This window comes from Salvelinus fontinalis, unplaced genomic scaffold (assembly GCF_029448725.1).
Source record: "Salvelinus fontinalis isolate EN_2023a unplaced genomic scaffold, ASM2944872v1 scaffold_0005, whole genome shotgun sequence".
NCBI classification, from domain to species: domain Eukaryota; kingdom Metazoa; phylum Chordata; class Actinopteri; order Salmoniformes; family Salmonidae; genus Salvelinus; species Salvelinus fontinalis.
In genome coordinates, this window is record NW_026600214.1 from 159,266 (window position 1) to 180,325 (window position 21,060).

The 21,060-nt window shown below is 41.4% G+C and overlaps 2 protein-coding genes across 2 annotated transcripts in view; both read left to right on the forward strand.

The window, feature by feature from the left end:
• LOC129841997 (NACHT, LRR and PYD domains-containing protein 3-like) overlaps positions 1-19,568 on the forward strand; it is a 79,930-nt gene extending 60,362 nt beyond the window's left edge. Inside the window, 6 exon segments of the mRNA XM_055910373.1 lie at positions 13,825-13,998; positions 14,078-14,251; positions 14,413-14,586; positions 15,046-15,092; positions 15,229-15,778; positions 19,442-19,568. Coding sequence (XP_055766348.1) covers positions 13,825-13,998; positions 14,078-14,251; positions 14,413-14,586; positions 15,046-15,092; positions 15,229-15,778; positions 19,442-19,490 — 1,168 coding nt within the window. The 3' untranslated portion in view covers positions 19,491-19,568.
• Positions 17,096-19,046, forward strand: LOC129841990 (NACHT, LRR and PYD domains-containing protein 1 homolog). The gene is made up of 3 exons (XM_055910369.1): positions 17,096-17,761; positions 17,894-18,108; positions 18,297-19,046. The coding sequence occupies exons 1-3, from the start codon at positions 17,613-17,615 to the stop codon at positions 18,569-18,571; spliced, it is 639 nt and encodes a 212-aa protein (XP_055766344.1). The 5' UTR covers positions 17,096-17,612; the 3' UTR covers positions 18,572-19,046.
• Positions 19,569-21,060: the final 1,492 nt, after the last annotated feature.

The window sequence follows — 21,060 nt, forward strand, 5'->3', positions numbered from 1 at the left end:
ACCCATCTTCAATGCTCTTACTGAGGGAAGGAGGTTGTTGGCCAAGATCTCGCGATACATGGCCCCATCCATCCACCCCTCAATACGGTGCAGTCGTCCTGTCCCCTTTGCAGAAAAGCATCCCCAAAGAACGATGTTTCCACCTCCATGCTTCACGGTTGGGATGGTGTTCTTGGGGTTGTACTCATCCTTCTTCTTCCTCCAAACACGGCGAGTGGAGTTTAGACCAAAAAGCTCTATTTTTATCTCATCAGACCACATGACCTTCTCCCATTCCTCCTCTGGATCATCCAGATGGTCATTGGCAAACTTCAGACGGGCCTGGACATGCGCTGGCTTGAGCAGGGGGACCTTGCGTGCGCTGCAGGATTTTAATCCATGACGGCGTAGAGCGCGTTACTAATGGTTTTCTTTGAGACTGTGTTCCCAGCTCTCTTCAGGTCATTGACCAGGTCCTGCCGTGTAGTTCTGGGCTGATCCCTCACCTTCATCATGATCATTGATGCCCCACGAGGTGAGATCTTGCATGGAGCCCCAAACCGAGGGTGATTGACCGTCATCTTGAGCTTCTTCCAATTTCTAATAATTGCGCCAACAGTTGTTGCCTTCCCACCAAGCTGCTTGCCTATTGTCCTGTAGCCCATCCCAGCCTTGTGCAGGTCTACAATTTTATCCCTGATTCCCTTACACAGCTCTCTGGTCTTGGCCATTGTGGAGAGGTTAGAGTCTGTTTGATTGAGTGTGTGGACAGGTGTATTTTATACAGGTAACGAGTTCAAACAGGTACAGTTAATACAGGTAATGAGTGGAGAACAGGAGGGCTTCTTAAAGAAAAACTAACAGGTCTGTGAGAGCCGAAATTCTTACTGGTTGGTAGGTGATCAAATACTTATGTCATTTAATAAAATGCTAATTAATTACTTAATCATACAATGTGATTTTCTGGATTTTTGTTTTAGATTCCGTCTCTCACAGTTGAAGTGTACCTATGATAAAAATTACAGACCTCTACATGCTTTGTAAGTAGGAAAACCTGCAAAATCGGCAGAGTTTCAAATACTTGTTCTCCCCACTGTTCATATGAGATGAGTAATGTAGGGTATGTAAACATTATATTTAGTGGCATTGTTTATAGTGGCTAGTGTTACATTTGATCAATTTTTCCATTATTAACCTCTAACGAGCCTCTACCCCGGGTCCGGGAGCACCCCCCATCCCCCCACACACTGATTAGCATAGCTAGCATAGCTTCACAAGTAGATAGTAGCATCTAAATATCATTAAATCACAAGTCCAAGACACCAGATGAAAGATACAGATCTTGTGAATAAAGCCACCATTTCAGATTTTTAAAATGTTTTACAGGGAAGACAAAATATGTAAATCTATTAGCTAAACACGTTAGCAAAATACACCACTATTCTAACTCCATCAGTTTCTTACTCCTTCAGGTGCTATCACCAATTCGGCTCAACTAAGATATTGATATCCACTAACCAAGAAAAAACCTCTTCAGATGACAGTCTGATAACATATTCATGGTATAGGATAGTTTTTGTTAGAAAAAAGTGCATATTTCAGGTAGAAATCACAGTTTACAATTGCACCCACCATCACAAATCGACTAGAATTACTAGATAGAGCAACGTGTATGACCAATTTACTCATCATAAAACATTTCATAAAAATAGACAAAGCATAGCAATGGAAAGACCCAGTTCTTGTGATTTCAGACCATATTTCAGATTTTCTAAGCGTTTTTCAGCGAAAACACAATAAATCAATAAGTTAGCATACCACATGTGCAAACGTTACCAGAGCATCGATTCCAGCCAAAGAGCGCTATAACGTAATCACCGCCAAAATATATTAATTTTTTCACTAACCTTCTCAGAATTCTTCCGATGACACTCCTGTAACATCATTTTACAATATACATATACAGTTTGTTCGAAAAGGTGCATATTTAGCCATACAAAACCGTGGTTACACAATAAAAATACTAGGAAATCAAGCCTCAATATGTCTGACGTCATCTATCAGAGTGATCTAGTTTAATTGAAAGCTAATCATATACTTGACTAAAAAATACAGGGTTGACAGCAATCGAAAGACAAATTAGTTCTTAATGCAACCGCTGATTTACATTTTTAAAATTATCCTTACTTTTCAATACAGGGTTGGCCAAGTGAAGCTATACCAAACAAAATGGCGAAATATGCGTTTAAAATATTTCGACAGAAACACGATTTATCATATTAAATATTGCTTACTTTGAGCTGTTCTTCCATCAGATTCTTGGGCAATGTATCCTTTCTATGTTATAAACGTCTTTTGGTCGATAGATGTCCTCTGTCCTTCGAAATGTCCACCACCAACGACCGACACCCCAAAACGTGTCCAAACTTTCAGAGTGCACAACAAAGAAATTCCTCAAAATCGCACTAAACGGATATAAATTGCTATAAAACGGTTCAAATTAACTACATTATGATGTTTTTAACAACTATAACGACTGAAAACATGACCGGAGAAATATTGCTGGTTAGACAACGATTTGGAACGAGGCAAGTCCGATGGCCTTCACGCTTCAGGCGCACGACGAGAAAGGACGGTCTCTATACATTTTGGTCTTTTATAATGGCTGTGAATGTCCCATCGATTCCATTGAAAACGTGATGACGTACAGACACCCAGAGGAAGACGTAGGCAGTGTCGGTTTCTTCATAGCATTCACTGTCGCCTTAAAAACAGACTCCAGATCAGAGGTAAAAATTTCTGAAATCTGAACCCTGTCATGAAAAGTGCTGTAGAAATTGTTCTGTACCACTCAGAGACAAAATTCCAACTTCTATAGAAACTAGAAGGTGTTTTCTATCCAATAATAACAATAATATGCATATTGTACGATCAAGAATTTAGCACGAGGCAGTTTAATTTGGAGACACAAATATGCTAATGCAGAACAGCACCCCCTATAGTTCCAAGAAGTTAAAGTGGCTGGAGTTGAGTTAGTATGTTGGCAGCAGCCACTCAATGTTAGTGGTGGCTGTTTAAAAATACCTAACGTTGTATTTCAAAAGTAGTTTGAAATGTTTTGGTGAAGTTTACTTGTAACTTTTGATACATTTTGTAGTGAAGTGGCGAAAGTTGGAAGCTGTGTTTTTCTGGATGAAACGGTCCAAATAAATTGACATTTTGGATATATATCGACGGAATTAATCGAACAAAAGGACCACTTGTGATGTTTATGGGACATATTGGAGTGCCAACAAAAGAATTTCGTCAAAGGTAAGGCATGATTTATATTTTATTTCTGCGTTTTGTGTCGTGCTTTCAGTGTTGAAATATGCTTCTCTCTTTGTTTACTGTTGTGCTATCATCAGATAACAGCATCTTATGCTTTCGCCGAAAAGCCTTTTTGAAATCTGACATGTTGGCTGGATTCACAACGAGTGTAGCTTTAATTTGGTATCTTACATGTGTGATTTAATGAAAGTTTGATTTTTATATCATTTTATTTGAATATGGCGCGCTGTATTTTCCTTGGCTATTGGCCGGTGGGACGATTGCGTCCCACCTGCCCCAGAGAGGTTAACAGTCTGATGGTCTTGAGATAGAAGCTGTTTTTCAGTCTCTCGGTCCCTGCTTTGATGCACCTGTACAGACCTCGCCTTCTGGATGATAACGGGGTGAACAGGCAGTGGCTCGGGTGGTTGTTGTCCTTGATGATCTTTATGGCCTTCCTGTGACATCGGGTGGTGTAGGTGTCCTGGAGGGCAGGTAGTTTGCCCCCGGTGATTCGTTGTGCAGACCTCACTACCCTCTTTAGAGCCTTATGGTTCTGGGTGGAGCATTTGCCGTACCAGGCGGTGATACAGCCCGACAGTATGCTCTCGATTGTGCATCTGTAAAAGTTTGAGTGCTTTTGGTGACAAGCCGTATTTATTCAGTCTCCTGAGGTTCTTCACCACGGTGTCTGTGTGGGTGGACCAATTCAGTTTGTCCGTGATGTGTACGCCGAGGAACTTAACTTACTACCCTCTCCACTACTGTCCCGTCGATGTGGATAGGGGGGTGCTCCCTCTGCTGTTTCCTGAAGTCCACGATCATCTCCTTTGTTTCGTTGACGTTGAGTGTGAGGTTATTTTCCTGACACCACACTCCGAGGGCCCTCACCTTCTCCCTGTAGGCCGTCTCGTCGTTGTTGGTAATCAAGCCTACCACTATAGTGTCGTCTGCAAACTTGATGATTGAGTTGAAGGCGTGCATGGCCACGCAGTCGTGGGTGAACAGGGAGTACAGGGGAGGGCTCAGAACACACCCTTGTGGGGCCCCAGTGTTGAGGATCAGCGGGGTTGAGATGTTGTTACCTACCCTCACCACCTGGGGGCGGTCTGTCAGGAAGTCCAGTACCCAGTTGCACAGGGCGGGGTCGAGACCCAGGGTCTCGAGCTTGATGACGAGCTTGGAGGGTACTATGGTGTTAAATCTTGAGCTGTAGTCGATGAACAGCATTCTCACATAGGTATTCCTCTTGTCCAGATGGGTTAGGGCAGTGTGGTTGCGATTGCGTCGTCTGTGGACCTATTGGGGCGGTAAGCAAATTGGAGTGGGTCTAGGGTGTCGGGTTGGGTGGAGGTGATATGGTCCTTGACTAGTCTCTCAAAGCACTTCATGATGACGGAAGTGAGTGCTACGGGGCGGTAGTTGTTTAGCTCAGTTACCTTAGCTTTCTTGGGAACAGGAACAATGGTGGCCCTCTTGAAGCATGTGGGAACAGCAGCCTGGGATAAGGATTGATTGAATATGTCCGTAAACACACCAGCCCGCTGGTCTGCGCATGCTCTGAGGACGCGGCTGGGGATGCCGTCTGGGCCTGCAGCCTTGCGAGGGTTAACACGTTTAAATGTTTTACTCACGTCGTCTGCAGTGAAGGAGAGTCTGCAGGTTTTGGTAGCGGGCCGTGTCAGTGGCACTGTATTGTCCTCAAAGCGAGCAAAAAAGTTGTTTAGTCTGTCTGGGAGCAAGACATCCTTTTCCGCGATGGGGCTGGTTTTCTTTTTGTAATCCGTGATTGACTGTAGACCTGCCACATACCTCTTGTGTCTGGGCCGCTGAATTGCGACTCTATTTTGTCTCTATACTGACGCTTAGCTTGTTTGATTGCCTTGCGGAGGGAATAGCTACACTGTTTGTGTTCGGTCATGTGTCCGGTCACCTTGCCCTGATTAAAAGCAGTGGTTCGCACTTTCAGTTTCGCGCGAATGCTGCCATCAATCCACGGTTTCTGGTTTGGGAATGTTTTAATCGTTGCTGTGGGTATTACGTCGCCGATGCACTTTCTAATGAACTCGCTCACCGAATCAGCGCATTCGTCAATGTTGTTGTTTGACGCAATGCGGAACATGTCCCAGTCCACGTGATCGAAGCAATCTTGAAGCGTGGAATCAGATTGGTCGGACCAGCGCTGAACAGACATGAGCGCTGGAGCTTCCTGTTTTAGTCTCTGTCTATAGGCTGGAACCAACAAAATGGAGTCGTGGTCAGCTTTTCCGAAAGGAGGGCGGGGGAGGGCCTTATATGCGTTGCGGAAGTTAGAATAACAATGATCCAGGGTTTTACCAGCCCTGGTTGCACAATCGATATGCTGATAGAATTTGGGGAGTCTTGTTTTCAGATTAGCCTTGTTAACCTGTTATGGCTGCAGCCCGACGCCGGTACACCTATGACAACATCCAGCTCAAGTGCAGGGCGCGAAACTCAAAATCTATTTTTTTTTAATATTTAACTTTCACACATTAACAAGTCCAATACAGCATTTGAAAGATAAACATCTTGTCAATCCAGCCAACATGTCCGATTTTTTAAATGTTTTACAGAGAAAACACCACATATATTTATGTTAGCTCACCACCAAATAAAAAAGAGGACAGACATTTTTCACAGCACAAGTAGGATCCAAGTAGCATGCACAAGCCAACCTAACTAACCTAGAACCAACCTAAATAACCTAGAAAAAACTACCTCAGATGACAGTCCTACAACATGTTACACAATAAATCTATGTTTTGTTCAAAAAATGTGCATATTTTAGCTATAAATCAGTTTTACATTACTGCTACCATCATAGCTACAGTCAGAAATCGCACGGGAGTAGCCAGAGAAAATACAGACACCAACGTCAACTACTAATTACACATCATAAAACATTTCAGAACAATATATGGTGGATAGCTAATGAAAGAGAAAGATCTTGTGAATAGAGCCAATATTTCCGATTTTTTAAGTGTTTTACAGCGAAAACACAATATATCATTATATTAGCTTACTACAATAGCTAGCACACAGCAGCATTGATTCTAGTCAAACGGTAGCGATAGCACAGTTCGACAGATATATGAAAAAGCATCCCAAATTGGGTCCTTATCTTTGTTGATCTTCCATCAGAATGTTCTCCAAGGGGTCCTTTGTTCAGAAACGTCTTTATTTCGATCCAGAACGAACGATTTCCCTCTTGAATTAGCAAGCACACTGGCAGTGCGGTGCTAACCTCTCCATGTTGACAAAATTCTTGCGTCGCATCACGTCTAAAGTCCAGAATAAATTTCAATAATATAATTAAACTATATTGAAAAAACATACTTTAGGATGATATTGTGACATGTATCAAATAAAATCGAAGCCGGAGATCATATTCACCTTTAACGAGCGTTTTCCAGGAGCCGAGTCCAGGTCCTACTTCGTGCCCAGAAAGAAAAATAAACTGCGCAACACTCACTCCAAGAGGTTGTGTTCAATCCCAGGACGAGATAATCAAGTGATTTCTTCTCTCACTTCCGCATGACACCCAGGGGAAGGCGTATGACGTGTTTCTACAGTCCTAAGTGACATGCCCTTTTATGGACAAGCTCTTAAAGAGAGACATCGATTTTGGAAATCTCACTTCCGGATAGGAAATTGGCTGTAAAAAGAGTTCTGTTCCACTTAGAGAAATAATTCAAACGTTTTTAGAAACTAGAGACTGTTTTCTATCCAATAGTAATAATAATATGCATATTGTACGAGCAAAAATTGAGTAAGAGGCCGTTTGAAAATGGGCACATATTTCCAGTTATTCAATACGCCCCCTGCAGCCATAACAAGTTAACCTGTCTGACTCTGGGGTTCCGCTAGCGGAACTCCTCCCACATTCCACTGAAAAGCCAGAGCGCGAAATTCAAAAGATATTTTTTAGAAATATTTAACTTTCACACATTAACAAGTCCAATAGGGCAAATGAAAGATACACATCTTGTGAATCCAGCCAACATGTCCGATTTTTAAAATGTTTTACAGCGAAAACACCACGTATATTTATGTTAGCTCACCACCAAATACAAAAAAGGACAGACATTTTTCACAGCACAGGTAGCATGCACAAAACCAACATAACTAACCAAGATCCAACCAAACTAACCAAGAAACAACTTCATCAGATGACAGTCCTATAACATGTTACACAATAAATCTATGTTTTGTTCGAAAAATGTGCATATTTGAGGTATAAATCAGATTTACATTGCAGCTACCATCACAGCTACCGTCAAAAATAGCACCGAAGCAGCCAGAGTAATTATAGAGACCAACGTGAAATACCTAAATACTCATCATAAAACTTTTCTGAAAAATCGATGGTGTACAGCAAATTAAAGACAAACATCTTGTGAATCCAGCCAATATTTCCGATTTTTTAAGTGTTTTACAGCGAAAACACAATATATCATTATATTAGCTTACTACAATAGCCTACCGCATTCATTCATCAAGGCACGTTAGCGATAGCAATAGGCACGTTAGCGTTAGCGAATAAACCAGCAAAATATATTAATTTTCACTAACCTTCATCAGATGACAGTCCTATAACATCAAGTTATACATACACTTATGTTTTGTTCGAAAATGTGCATATTTAGAGCTGAAATCAGTGGTTATACATTGTGCTAACGTAGCATATTTTTCCCAGAATGTGCGGATATTTCTATTAGACTCTCACCTATTCTGACCAAATAACTATTCGTAACCTTTACTAAAAAATACATGTTGTATAGGAAATGATAGATACACTAGTTCTTATTAATGCAATCGCCGTGTTAGAATTCTAAAAATAACTTCATTACGACATAAGGCTTACGTTATGGCGAGAGAGTGCCCAAAACCTGGGCGCAAAACTAATAGTTCACAAGTTCGATAGATATATGAAATAGCATCATAAAATGGGTCCTACTTTTGATGAGCTTCCATCAGAATGTTGTACAAGGGGTCCTTTGTCCAGAACAATCGTTGTTTGGTTTTAGAACGTCCTTTTTCCCTCTTGAATTAGCAAGCACACTGGCCAAGTGGCGCGAAGCTCTCCTTCCTGAACAAAGGCACACAACGCAACACGCCTAACGTCCCGAATAAATTTCAATAATCTAATAAAACTATATTGAAAAAACATACTTTACGATGATATTGTCACATTTATCAAATAAAATCAAAGACGGAGATATTAGTCGTCTCTAACGACAGCTTTTCAGAAGGCAATACCAAGTCCCTCCTCGCGCTTTCCAGAAAACAGGAAATGGGTGACACGTCATGCCAAGAGGTTTTATTCCACCTCAGACCAAGATAAACACTACATTTCTTCTCTCACAGCCTATTGACATCTAGTGGAAGGTGTATGACGTGCATGTATCGTCATAAATCTCAAGCCCGTTTATAGGCAGGCCCTAGAACAGAGCATCGTTTTTAGATTTTCCACTTCCTGATCAGGAAGTTTGCTGCCAAATGAGTTCTGTTTTACTCACATATATAATTCAAACGGTTTTAGAAACTATAGAGTGTTTTCTATCCAATAGTAATAATAATATGCATATTGTACGAGCAAGAATTGAGTACGAGGCCGTTTAAATTGGGCACGATTTTCACCCAAAGTGAAAACAGCGCCCTCTGTCCTCAACAGGTTAACCTGTCTAGGACTGGGGTTCCGGAACCCCGTTCCGCTAGCAGAACCCCTCGCCAACAGCCAATGAAATTGCAGGGCGCCAAATTCAATCAACAGAAATCTCATAATTCAATTTTATCAAACATACAAGTATTAGACATCATTTTAACAATAAAATTCTCATTAATCCAACCACAGAACCCGATTTCAATAAAGCTTTTCGGCGAAAGCAGAACATATCATTATGTCAGGTCAGCAACTAGTCACAGAAAGCATACAGCAATTTTCCAACCAAAGAGAGGAGTCACAAAAAGCTGAAACATTGATAAAATGAATCACTAAACTTTGATATTCTTCATCAGATGACACTCCCGGGACAACATGTTACACAATACATGTATGTTTTGTTCGATCAAGTTCATATTTATATCCAAAAACCTCAGTTTACATTTGGCTTTGTCTCCAAAACATCCCGTGAATTTGCACAGAGCCACATCAAATCACAGAAATACTCATAATAAACATTGATAAAAGATACAAGTGTTATTCACAGATTTAAAGATATGCTTCTCCTTAATGCAGCTGCCGTGTCAGATTTTTTTAAAAACTTTACGGAAAAAGCAAACCATGCTTCTGAGTACGGTGCTCAGAGACCAACACAACCCAAGAAGATATCCGCCACGTTGGAGTCAACATAAGTCAGAAATAGCATTATAAATGTTCACTTACCTTTGATGATCTTCATCAGAATGCACTCCCAGGAATCCCAGTTCCACAATAAATGTTTGATTTGTTCCATAAAGTTCATCATTTATGTCCAAATACCTCCTTTTGTTAGCGCATTTGGTAAACAAATCCAAACTCACGTGCAAATCCAGCGGAAAGTACGGACGAAAAGTCCAAAAAGTTTATTACAGGTCGTAGAAACATGTCAAACGAAGTATAGAATCAATCTTAAGGATGTTTTTAACATAAATCTTCAAAAATGTTCCAACCGGAGAATTCCTTTGTCTTCAGAAAAGCAAATGGAACAGAGCTCGCTCGAGTCACGAGCTCAAAGCATTCTGCCAGACCTCTGACTCATTCCCCTCTCATTCGGCCCCACTTCACAGTAGAAGCATCAGACAAGGTTCTAAAGACTGTTGACATCTAGTGGAAGCCTTAGGAAGTGCAACATGACCCATATCCTACTGTATCTTCAATAGGGAATGAGTTGAAAAACGACCAGCCTCAGATTTCCCACTTCCTGGTTGGATTTTTTCTAAGGTTTTTGCCTGCCATATGAGTTCTCTTATACTCACAGACATCATTCAAACGGTTTTAGAAACTATAGAGTGTTTTCTATCCAATAGTAATAATAATATGCATATTGTATGAGCAAGAATTGAGTACGAGGCCGTTTAAATTGGGCACGATTTTCACCCAAAGTGAAAACAGCGCCCTCTGTCCTCAACAGGTTAACCTGTCTAGGACTGGGGTTCCGGAACCCCGTTCCGCTATCAGAACCCCTCGCCAACAGCCAATGAAATTGCAGGGCGCCAAATTCAATCAACAGAAATCTCATAATTCAATTTTATCAAACATACAAGTATTAGACACCATTTTAACATTAAAATTCTCATTAATCCAACCACAGAACCCGATTTCAATAAAGCTTTTCGGCGAAAGCAGAACATATCATTATGTCAGGTCAGCAACTAGTCACAGAAAGCATACAGCAATTTTCCAACCAAAGAGAGGAGTCACAAAAAGCTGAAACATTGATAAAATGAATCACTAAACTTTGATATTCTTCATCAGATGACACTCCCGGGACAACATGTTACACAATACATGTATGTTTTGTTCGATCAAGTTCATATTTATATCCAAAAACCTCAGTTTACATTTGGCTTTGTCTCCAAAACATCCCGTGAATTTGCACAGAGCCACATCAAATCACAGAAATACTCATAATAAACATTGATAAAAGATACAAGTGTTATTCACAGATTTAAAGATATGCTTCTCCTTAATGCAGCTGCTGTGTCAGATTTTTTAAAAAACTTTACGGAAAAAGCAAACCATGCTTCTGAGTACGGTGCTCAGAGACCAACACAACCCAAGAAGATATCCGCCATGTTGGAGTCAACATAAGTCAGAAATAGCATTATAAATGTTCACTTACCTTTGATGATCTTCGTCAGAATGCACTCCCAGGAATCCCAGTTCCACAATAAATGTTTGATTTGTTCCATAAAGTTCATCATTTATGTCCAAATACCTCCTTTTGTTAGCGCATTTGGTAAACAAATCCAAACTCACGTGCAAATCCAGCGGAAAGTACGGACGAAAAGTCCAAAAAGTTATATTACAGGTCGTAGAAACATGTCAAACGAAGTATAGAATCAATCTTAAGGATGTTTTTAACATAAATCTTCAAAAATGTTCCAACCGGAGAATTCCTTTGTCTTCAGAAAAGCAAATGGAACAGAGCTCGCTCTAGTCACGAGCTCAAAGCATTCTGCCAGACCTCTGACTCAATCCCCTCTCATTCGGTCCCACTTCACAGTAGAAGCATCAGACAAGGTTCTAAAGACTGTTGACATCTAGTGGAAGCCTTAGGAAGTGCAACATGACCCATATCCTACTGTATCTTCAATAGGGAATGAGTTGAAAAACGACCAACCTCAGATTTCCCACTTCCTGGTTGGATTTTCTCTAAGGTTTTTGCCTGCCATATGAGTTCTCTTATACTCACAGACATCATTCAAACAGTTTTAGAAACTTTAGCGTGTTTTCTATCCAAATCTACTAATGATATGCATATATTAGCAACTGGGACTGAGTAGCTGGCCGTTTACTCCCTATCCATAAGAAGTTAATTAAAATCCCCAGCTACAATGAATGCAGCCTCACGATATGTGGTTTCCAGTTTACATAGAGTCAAATGAAGTTCGTTCAAGGCCATCGATGTTTCTGCTTGGGGGGAATATATGCGGCTGTGATTATGATCGAAGAGAATTCTCTTGGTAGATAATGCGGTCGACATTTGATTGTGAGGAATTCTAAGTCAGGTGAACAGAAGGACTTGAGTTCCTGTATGTTGTTATGATCACACCACGTCTCGTTATAAGGTATACCCCCCCGCCCCTCTTCTTACCAGAAAGATGCTTGTTTCTGTCTGCACAATGCGTGAAGAAACCAGCTGGCTGTACCGACTCCGATAGCATGTCCAGAGTGAGCCATGTTTCCGTGAAGCAAATAACGTTAGTCTCTGATGTCTCTCTGGAAGGCAACCCTTGCTCGGACAAACACTTTGGTTGGAATCATTAATTCTCGTTATTTCAACCAGTCCACAAATTTCTTGTTAACGAACTATAGTTTTGGCAAGGCGGTTAGGACATCTACTTTGTGCATGACACAAGTTATTTTTCCAGCAATTGCTTACAGACAGATTATTTCACTTATAATTCGCTGTATCACAATTCCAGTGTGTCAGAAGTTTACATACACTAAGTTGACTGTGACTTTAAACAGCGTGAAAAAAATTCCAGAAAATTATGTCATGGGTTTAGAAGCTTTTGATAGGCTAATTGACATCATTTGAGTCAATTGGAGGTGTACCTGTGGATGTATTTCAAGGCCTACCTTCAAACTCAGTGCCTCTTTGCTTGACATCATGGGAAAATCAAAAGAAATCAGCCAAGACCTCAGAAAAAAATTGTAGACCTCCAATATTCTGGTTCATCCTTGGGAGCAATTTTCAAACGCCTGAAGGTACAAATGTTCATCTGTACAAACAATAGTACGCAAGTATAAACACCATGGGACCACACAGCCGTGATACCACTCAGGAAGGAGACGCGTTCTGTCTCCTAGAGATGAACGTACTTTGGTGCGAGAAGTGCAAATCAATCCCAGAACAACAGCAAAGGACCTTGTGAAGATGCTGGAGGAAACGGGTACAAAAGTATCTATATCCACAGTTAAACGAGTCCTATATCGACATAACCTGAAAGGCCGCTAAGCAAGGAAGAAGCCACTGCTCCAAAACAGCCATAAAAAAGCCAGACTATGGTTTGCAACGGCACATGGTGACAAAGATCGTACTTTTTGGAGAAATGTCCTCAGGTCTGATGAAACAAAAATAGAACTGTTTGGCCATAATGACCAGCGTTATTTTTGGAGGAAAAAGGGGGAGGCTTGCAAGCCGGAGAACACCATCCCAATCGTGAGGCACGGGGGTGGCAGCATCATGTTGTGGGGGTGCTTTGCTGCAGGAGGGACTGGTGCACTTAACAAAATAGATGGCATCATGAGGACGGTAAATTATGTGGATATATTGAAGAACTAACTATTTGACCACAGACAATGAAAGTGTTGTCGTTGTTATTGGTTCTTCAACAATGTTCAGAAATATTGACTGTTCTGAAATTCTTATTGTAGCCAATCAGAATCTGTTACGAGGCCTTGCTACACAGACAGGATGTACAACACAGAGCAATGAGTAAAAAGTTGAGAGAACAGTCAGGTACCTTTCAGACAACATCGAGGAGGAATCCTCACCAGAAAGGATCATCAACTTGCCAACTCTCTAGTTGAAGACATGCAGACCTCCCTGCGATCAGGAACTCTTTCAGAAACAAGACTAAAACCTGACCAATGTTCAGCCCTGGCCTACCTGTTACTGATGTCAGAGGAGGTGCTGGAGGAGTTTGACCTGAAGACATACAACACATCAGAGGAAGGTTGTCAGAGGTTGCTGCCGGTAGTGAAAACCTGCAAGAGAGCACTGTACGTTCTGTTATTGTGTTGATGTTTACAGTATTATTATAATGAAGGATTTGAATATCTAACAGATTATCTCCTCTCTCCAGACTGGATCACTGTAAGCTCACATATACATTCTGTGAGACTCTGACCTCAGCTCTGCAGACACCAAACTCCCCCCTGAGAGAACTGGACCTCAGCTACAATGACCTGGGAGACAGAGGAGTGGAGCTGCTCTGTGTTGGACTAACCAGTCCACTCTGCAACATACAGACACTAGTGTGAGTTAAATATCTTCAGTATGAGTTATTATGTGGATGTTTTAAACATGTGTTAATCATGTGCTCTTCTGCCCTCTAGTCTAGGTCAGTGTGGTCTGACAGAGGGTTGCTGTTCAGATCTGGCCTCAGTCCTGAGTTCACCCAACTCACAACTGAAACAACTGGAGCTGAGAGACAATGACCTGCAGGACTCAGGAGTTACACTGTTGTCTGCTGGACTGGAGGATCCAGACTGTAAACTACACACACTGGGGTAAGTACAGCTGTTTGTCAGGTCAGTACTGAGCTTAGTAAAACAAATTCTCAGAAAATCTTATTTATCACATTGTTTGTGTCATGGACAAATGTATTGGTGTCCTACAAGATGATTGACACCAGTACACCAACCTAGACAGCTGTTGTGTGTCTCTGTAGGCTGTCTGGCTGTCTGGTCACAGAGGAGGGCTGTGCTGCTCTGTCTTCAGCTCTGAGGTCAAACCCCTCCCACCTGAAAGAGCTGGACCTGAGCTACAATCACCCAGGAGACTCTGCAGGGGAACTGCTTTCAGCTGCTCTGGTGGATCCCACATATAAACTGATGAAGCTGAAGTAAGTCAGAATAGATGTCCTAATAGTGTGAGCAGCGGTTGTGTCATATGTAGTGTAGTAGGGTCAGTAACATGAGGGCATGGTGGGAGAATTAAGAGGAAGTTAACTCAGCAGGCTGAGCACTCCATCACAGCATACATCATCACCACATGAATACTCTTCTTCTGCATCGCTGATATCCTGTTGGAATTGTACTCTGTTCTGTATGCAGTAGGTAGGATAGAATACCTGTATGTCTCTAGTAATGAATTGTACTCCGATCTGTATGCAGTAGGTAGGATAGAATACCTGTATGTCTCTAATAATGAATTGTACTCTGTTCTGTATGCAGTAGATAGGATAGAATACCTGTATGTCTCTAGTAATGAACTTGGATAGTGCACCAGAACACAACAATATTGTTTAAATGTTGACTGCTTTATTAGGTCTTTGTCAGTCAATAACCTGTTTCTCCTACAGTGTGGATCATGGTGGAGAGTGCAGGCTGAAATCAGGGCTGAGGAAATGTAAGTCTCTTCAATCCTAATTAACTGCATATTCAGAACTATAGTAAAATAGTAACTAATCAATACTTGTTCTGTTCCTACAAAACAACATTTTATATGAAGATGTGGTTTGATTAAACTCTCCTTTTGTCTACAGATGCCTGTCATCTCACCCTGGACCCAAATACAGCACACCCATACCTGATACTCTCTGAGGGGAACAGGAAGGTGACATTGGTGGAAGAGAAGCAGCATTATGAAAACCATCCAGACAGATTTGACTATAGTCCCGAAGTTCCTCCATTCTTTTTTAATTGTCGTTACCAAGTTCTCTGCAGACAAGGCTTATCTGGGTGTCATTATTACTGGGAGGTGGAGAGGGATGGTGACGAGGCTGTCATTGGTGTGGTGTCCAAAGGAATGAAGAGGAAGGGATGGTCCTGCTCTTTACTCTGCTCTAAAAGAGGTTATATCTCTTACCATGCTGGAGTCAGCAGATCCATCTCTGGTCCTGGTTCTAAAAGAGTTGGAGTGTATCTGGACTGGCCAGCTTGTACTTTGTCCTTCTATAGTGTGTCCTCCTCTGGTACACTGAAACACCTTCACACAGAACACACCAGATTCACTGAACCCCTCTATCCTGTGTTTGGTGTTTACTCCTCCTCCTCATTGACCCTGTGTCAGATAGATGACCAACACATTCAGAGGTGAGTGTTTCATAATTTGTTTCCCTCTGGAAACATTCCTACAATTAGATTAGTATTAGTGGTGTGTTTTAATGTGTTCTGTTGGACCTACAGACAGTTAGACTGTGCCTAGTTAAATGTCACCATCAGTATTGACTTTATGGAAGTTGACATAGTGGGTTATGTCACATTTAGGCAATGCACCCTACATAGGGAGCTGTTCTGTCACCCTTAATACATCCTTTGTACTGCTTATGAAGACTGTATGTATGCTATATAAAGCCTTAATAAGTTGTATTTAGTTTAATCACAGTCTATCCTTCTGCTTTACCAACACCAGAAACCATGGTGGAGAGAGTTGTATCAAGTCTGGACCTGAGAAATGTGAGCGTTATTTGATTTAATTGTTTTTAAATCAAAATAGTTTTAAAGCGTTCATTATAGTTGATTCCCAGGCAAGGAACACAATCACAATCTATTTGGTCAAAACAAACTTAAAGGTCGAGTCAGCGATATGACGTAGATGCACAAAGTAAACAGCATAGTGGGTCAATTTCTACAACAACTAAGAGTGTTGGAGCGCAAGGCTAAACTTCTCTGCTGTTTTGATCCCGTGACTAACACGCTGTAAGAGAGTGAAGAGAACCCTGGCACATGGGCAGATACTGTGTGTGACTGTGTGAGAGAGAAGTCAGGCATCTTGCTCATCGCAATATCTGTGGTGCTGCTCGTACATCATCATTTAGCTGACTCTACCTTTAAGCTCTCATCCTAGGATCTACCAGAAATCAGACCCCAACATCTACAAAACATGGACCAGAACGATGTTTCCTGCTTCCACAAACATTAATTAATATAACACTAATGTCAGATTATGGTATGCTAATGAGTGTACATTCTGAGACTGTTCCTCACTTATATTCATTTTTATTAGAGGTCTATTTAATAGTTATTAATTCATTATTCCATGAGATTGTCCATTTTAAATAACAACTACTTTTGACTTCAGGGATTCCTCAGAGCTGTAAGACTTGTGACCATGTTGAGGTAAGTCATAATGTCAATTCTTACTTTTACATACCTGCAGGAGTCAGGCACAGTCTCAAAGCCAGGTGTGTACTGACCAACCATTCATACTGGGATATAGACAGTCCTGTGTTCTGCTTTAGTAATATAAACACAGTCTCAAAGCCAGGTGTGTACTGACCAACCATTCATACTGGGATATAGACAGTCCTGTGTTCTGCTTTAGTAATATAAACACAGTCTCAAAGCCAGGTGTGTACTGATCAACCGTTCATACTGGGATATAGACAGTCCTGTGTTCTACTTTAGTAATATAAACACAGTCTCAAAGCCAGGTGTGTACTGACCAACCATTCATACTGGGATATAGACAGTCCTGTGTTCTGCTTTAGTAATATAAACACAGTCTCAAAGCCAGGTGTGTACTGACCAACCATTCATACTGGGATATAGACAGTCCTGTGTTCTGCTTTAGTAATATAAACACAGTCTCAAAGCCAGGTGTGTACTGATCAACCGTTCATACTGGGATATAGACAGTCCTGTGTTCTGCTTTAGTAATATAAACACAGTCTCAAAGCCAGGTGTGTACTGACCAACCATTCATACTGGGATATAGACAGTCCTGTGTTCTGCTTGTAGGCATGCAGGATTTTAGCTGTTGTCATATTTTGTCATTAGACAGTTTTTTTGATAAATCACCAGGATTCCATGTAACATTGAATAAATACATTAGATTAGTTACTTTGGTTAATGGGCCAGTTTCCCAGACACAGATTAAGTCTAGTCCTGGACCTTAAAGAACTTTCTATTGAAACTTCCATTGAGCATGCTTTTTAGTCCAGCACTAGACTCAATCTGTGTCCAGGAAACAGGCCCCATATGTATAACTGACATGCTTGTCCTTGTTCAGGACTCCACACACTGGCTTCAGATTGAACCCTTGACTTCCACTATCCAGGGAGTGACAATGTTCAGGTAAAATAACTACTTTTAACCTTTCATTCCACTTGCTAGTGTATTTCCCCAATACCTTTGGGAATAGTCTTCTAATCCAACCTCTCCATTTGACCATTGACCCTCTCTACCATATCTTGTTGTTGCCCTCAGACACAGGACACCCAAAGGGAGTTATGAGTGCACAGTGTCTGGTCTCCGCTGGCTGTGTGAGAGAGATGTCATTCTGAAGTATCACTTCAGGAACTGGGAACCCTACAGTCAACTTCTGAAAGACATGCAGTACACACAAGGTGGTCCATTGCTGGACATCACTATGGAGTTAGGTGAACTGGAGGAAGTTCATCTGCCACACTTTGTCTGTTTAGGTAAAACCATATAGAAATACTATTCAGAAAGACATTTCCATGTAACTGAGTTTCACTTCCTGAATGAATGAATTAACTATTCTGGGAGTTTGAGTTTCCTGTGATCTGGTACTGCATATTCTTTGTGTTTTAGTTGGATGAATAATACAATATTTGTCTTTCTGTCTCCTTTTTATTGTGTTGTTCAGGGACCAACCCTTCCCTGAGGAATGAGATGAAGATTCTTCATGTAGAGGAACATGGAGTGTGTTTAGAGGAAGTGCACGAGGTCACCAGATTCCATGCTAAGATTCTCCATCCCAAGTTCTCACCTATCTCTCTGATACTGAGATTACTGTCTTGGAAAAGAGATGTCCACTGTGACGTGGTCCTCTATTTGGCAGTAAAAAGGTCAACAGTAATTTCAAGGCTGTACCTGCTCCTCAGAAACTCCAGTCAGAAAGAGGTGAGGCACTATCATTGAAGTGACAACAGTATGTTGAAACTTACTAAAGGAAAGCTGATAGTTTGTTGAAAATCTCTAGATTACAAAGACAACATGCAGCTCTGTGAGAAATCTATTTCTGTCTCATTCATTTGAAGAGCCAGTAGACGGCACTCTTCCCTCTGGTCGGAGGAGAACCCAATGCCCCGGGGCAGTGAAGGGGACATTTCCCTGTGTAGGGTGCTGTCCTTCAGATGGAACGTTAAACGGGTGTCCTCTCCATGGTCACTGAAGATCCCATGGCCCTTATCGTAAGAGTAGGGATGTTAACCCCGGTGTCCTGGCTAAATTCCCAATCTGGCCCTCATACCATCATGGCTACCTAATCATCCCCAGCTTCCAATTGGCTCATTTTCCCCCTCTCCTCTCCCCTGTAACTCTTCCCCAGGTCGTTGCTGTAAAAGAGAATCTCTTCTCAGTCAACTTACCTGGTACACCTTTAACATAATCTCCTGGTAAAATAGGGATAGTAAAACAGTAGTGTACACATTTGTTGTTGTTGACAAAAATGGATTGCTCAGTGAGCTGCATGTTGTGTGAATTATGAGACTACATTGTTCTGACTGACTACTACATTGATCATTTTGTAGGCTGTTCGGGAACGGGAGAAAGATCAGATGTCCCAAGGATATAAAGAATTTCTCCTGCCAAGTCCAAACGGGCCCTTAAAGCTGAACAGTTCGTTTGCGTTCAAGAATCCCCGCTCCACTTCCATCGATCCAGAGGTGCAGTTTTATCAGGCTGAAGACATGAATCTGTCATATTGTATATGAAGAACTGTATATCATTCTATTTCACTATTTCTCTCTGTCTGTTGTCTCAATCGTTGCACCTTATGGCGTCCTACAGAGGATTCAGCTGTTACCTGCAGACACCACACCAAGCTGTTGTCAGATGATTATGGGAAACACAGGGGTTGACATTGAGATGGAGTTAATCGGGGATGATGAGAGGACAGTATGGAAATCAGTGGTATCAAAAGGTAAGAAATACTATACATGAACAGTATGTCAATCATCAATGTCCTTTTCTAACAGATGCTATTAAAATGTTTTATGATATTTTCTCTTGTTTGTTTTTCATACGTATATAGCAACAATTCTCATCCAATATGTAAGTTTGTTTGTTGAGGTTTATAAAACGGGTTACAGAGCTAACATCTCTTCATGTTGTGATGAAGGTCTTCATGAGTCGTGTTCAGTGGGGTGATGAAGGTCTTCATGAGTCGTGTTCAGTGGGGTGATGAAGGTCTTCATGAGTCGTGTTCAGTGGGGTGATGAAGGTCTTCATGAGTCGTGTTCAGTGGGGTGATGAAGGTCTTCATGAGTCGTGTTCAGTGGGGTGATGAAGGTCTTCATGAGTCATGTTCAGTGGGGTGATGAAGGTCTTCATGAGTCGTGTTCAGTGGGGTGATGAAGGTCTTCATGAGTCATGTTCAGTGGGGTGTTGAAGGTCTTCATGAGTCGTGTTCAGTGGGGTGATGAAGGTCTTCATGAGTCATGTTCAGTGGGGTGATGAAGGTCTTCATGAGTCATGTTCAGTGGGGTGTTGAAGGTCTTCATGAGTCGTGTTCAGTGGGGTGATGAAGGTCTTCATGAGTCGTGTTCTGTGGGGTGATGAAGGTCTTCATGAGTCGTGTTCAGTGGGGTGATGAAGGTCTTCATGAGTCGTGTTCAGTGGAGTGATGAAGGTCTTTATGAGTCGTGTTCAGTGGGGTGATGAAGGTCTTCATGAAACATGTTCAGTGTAGTGTAATGATACAGAACATTCAGACAGAAATATAGAGCCTTTCAAAAGTATCTGCATCACATGTTATTGTGTTACAAGGTGGGATTTAAAGGGATTTCATTGTCATTTCTAGTCAACAATCTACACAAAATACTCTGTAATGTCAAATAATATATATATTTAGGTTGATAGAAATTCAATAGCTAAAATAGTTGTTCCATAAGTATTCAGCCCCCCCGAGTCAATACTTAGAAACACCTTTGGCAGCGATTACAGCTGGGAGTCTTCTTGGGTAAGTCTCTAAGAGCTTTACACACCTGGATTGTACAATATTAGCCCACTATTATTTTCATAATTCTTCAAGCTCTGTCAAGATGTTGGAGATCATGACTAGACAGCCATTTAAGTCTTGCCATAGATTTACAAGCAGATTTAAGTCTAAACTGTAACTTGGCCACTCAGGAACATTCAATGTCTTCTTGGTGAGCAACTCCAGTGTAGATTTGGCCTTGTGTTGTAGATTAGGTTATTGTTCTGTTGAAAGGTGAATTCCTCTCCCAGTTTCTGGTGTAAAGCAGACTGAACAAGGATTTCCTCTAGGATTTTGTCTGTTCTTAGCTCCATCCTGTTTCTTTTCATCCTGAAAAACTCCCCAGTATTTGCTGATGACAAGCATACCCATACCATGATGCAGCCACCACCATGCTGGAAAATAAGGAGGCAGTTACTCAGTGTTGTGT

Excerpts from the sequence above, each read along its gene's own strand:
- LOC129841990 (XM_055910369.1), top strand. The coding sequence starts at position 17,613 with ATGCTTTTTAGTCCAGCACTAGACTCAATCTGTGTCCAGGAAACAGGC. Across the intron at positions 17,762-17,893 it reads CAGGGAGTGACAATGTTCAG|ACACAGGACACCCAAAGGGA; the intron begins GTAAAATAACTA and ends TGTTGCCCTCAG. Across the intron at positions 18,109-18,296 it reads GCCACACTTTGTCTGTTTAG|GGACCAACCCTTCCCTGAGG; the intron begins GTAAAACCATAT and ends TGTGTTGTTCAG.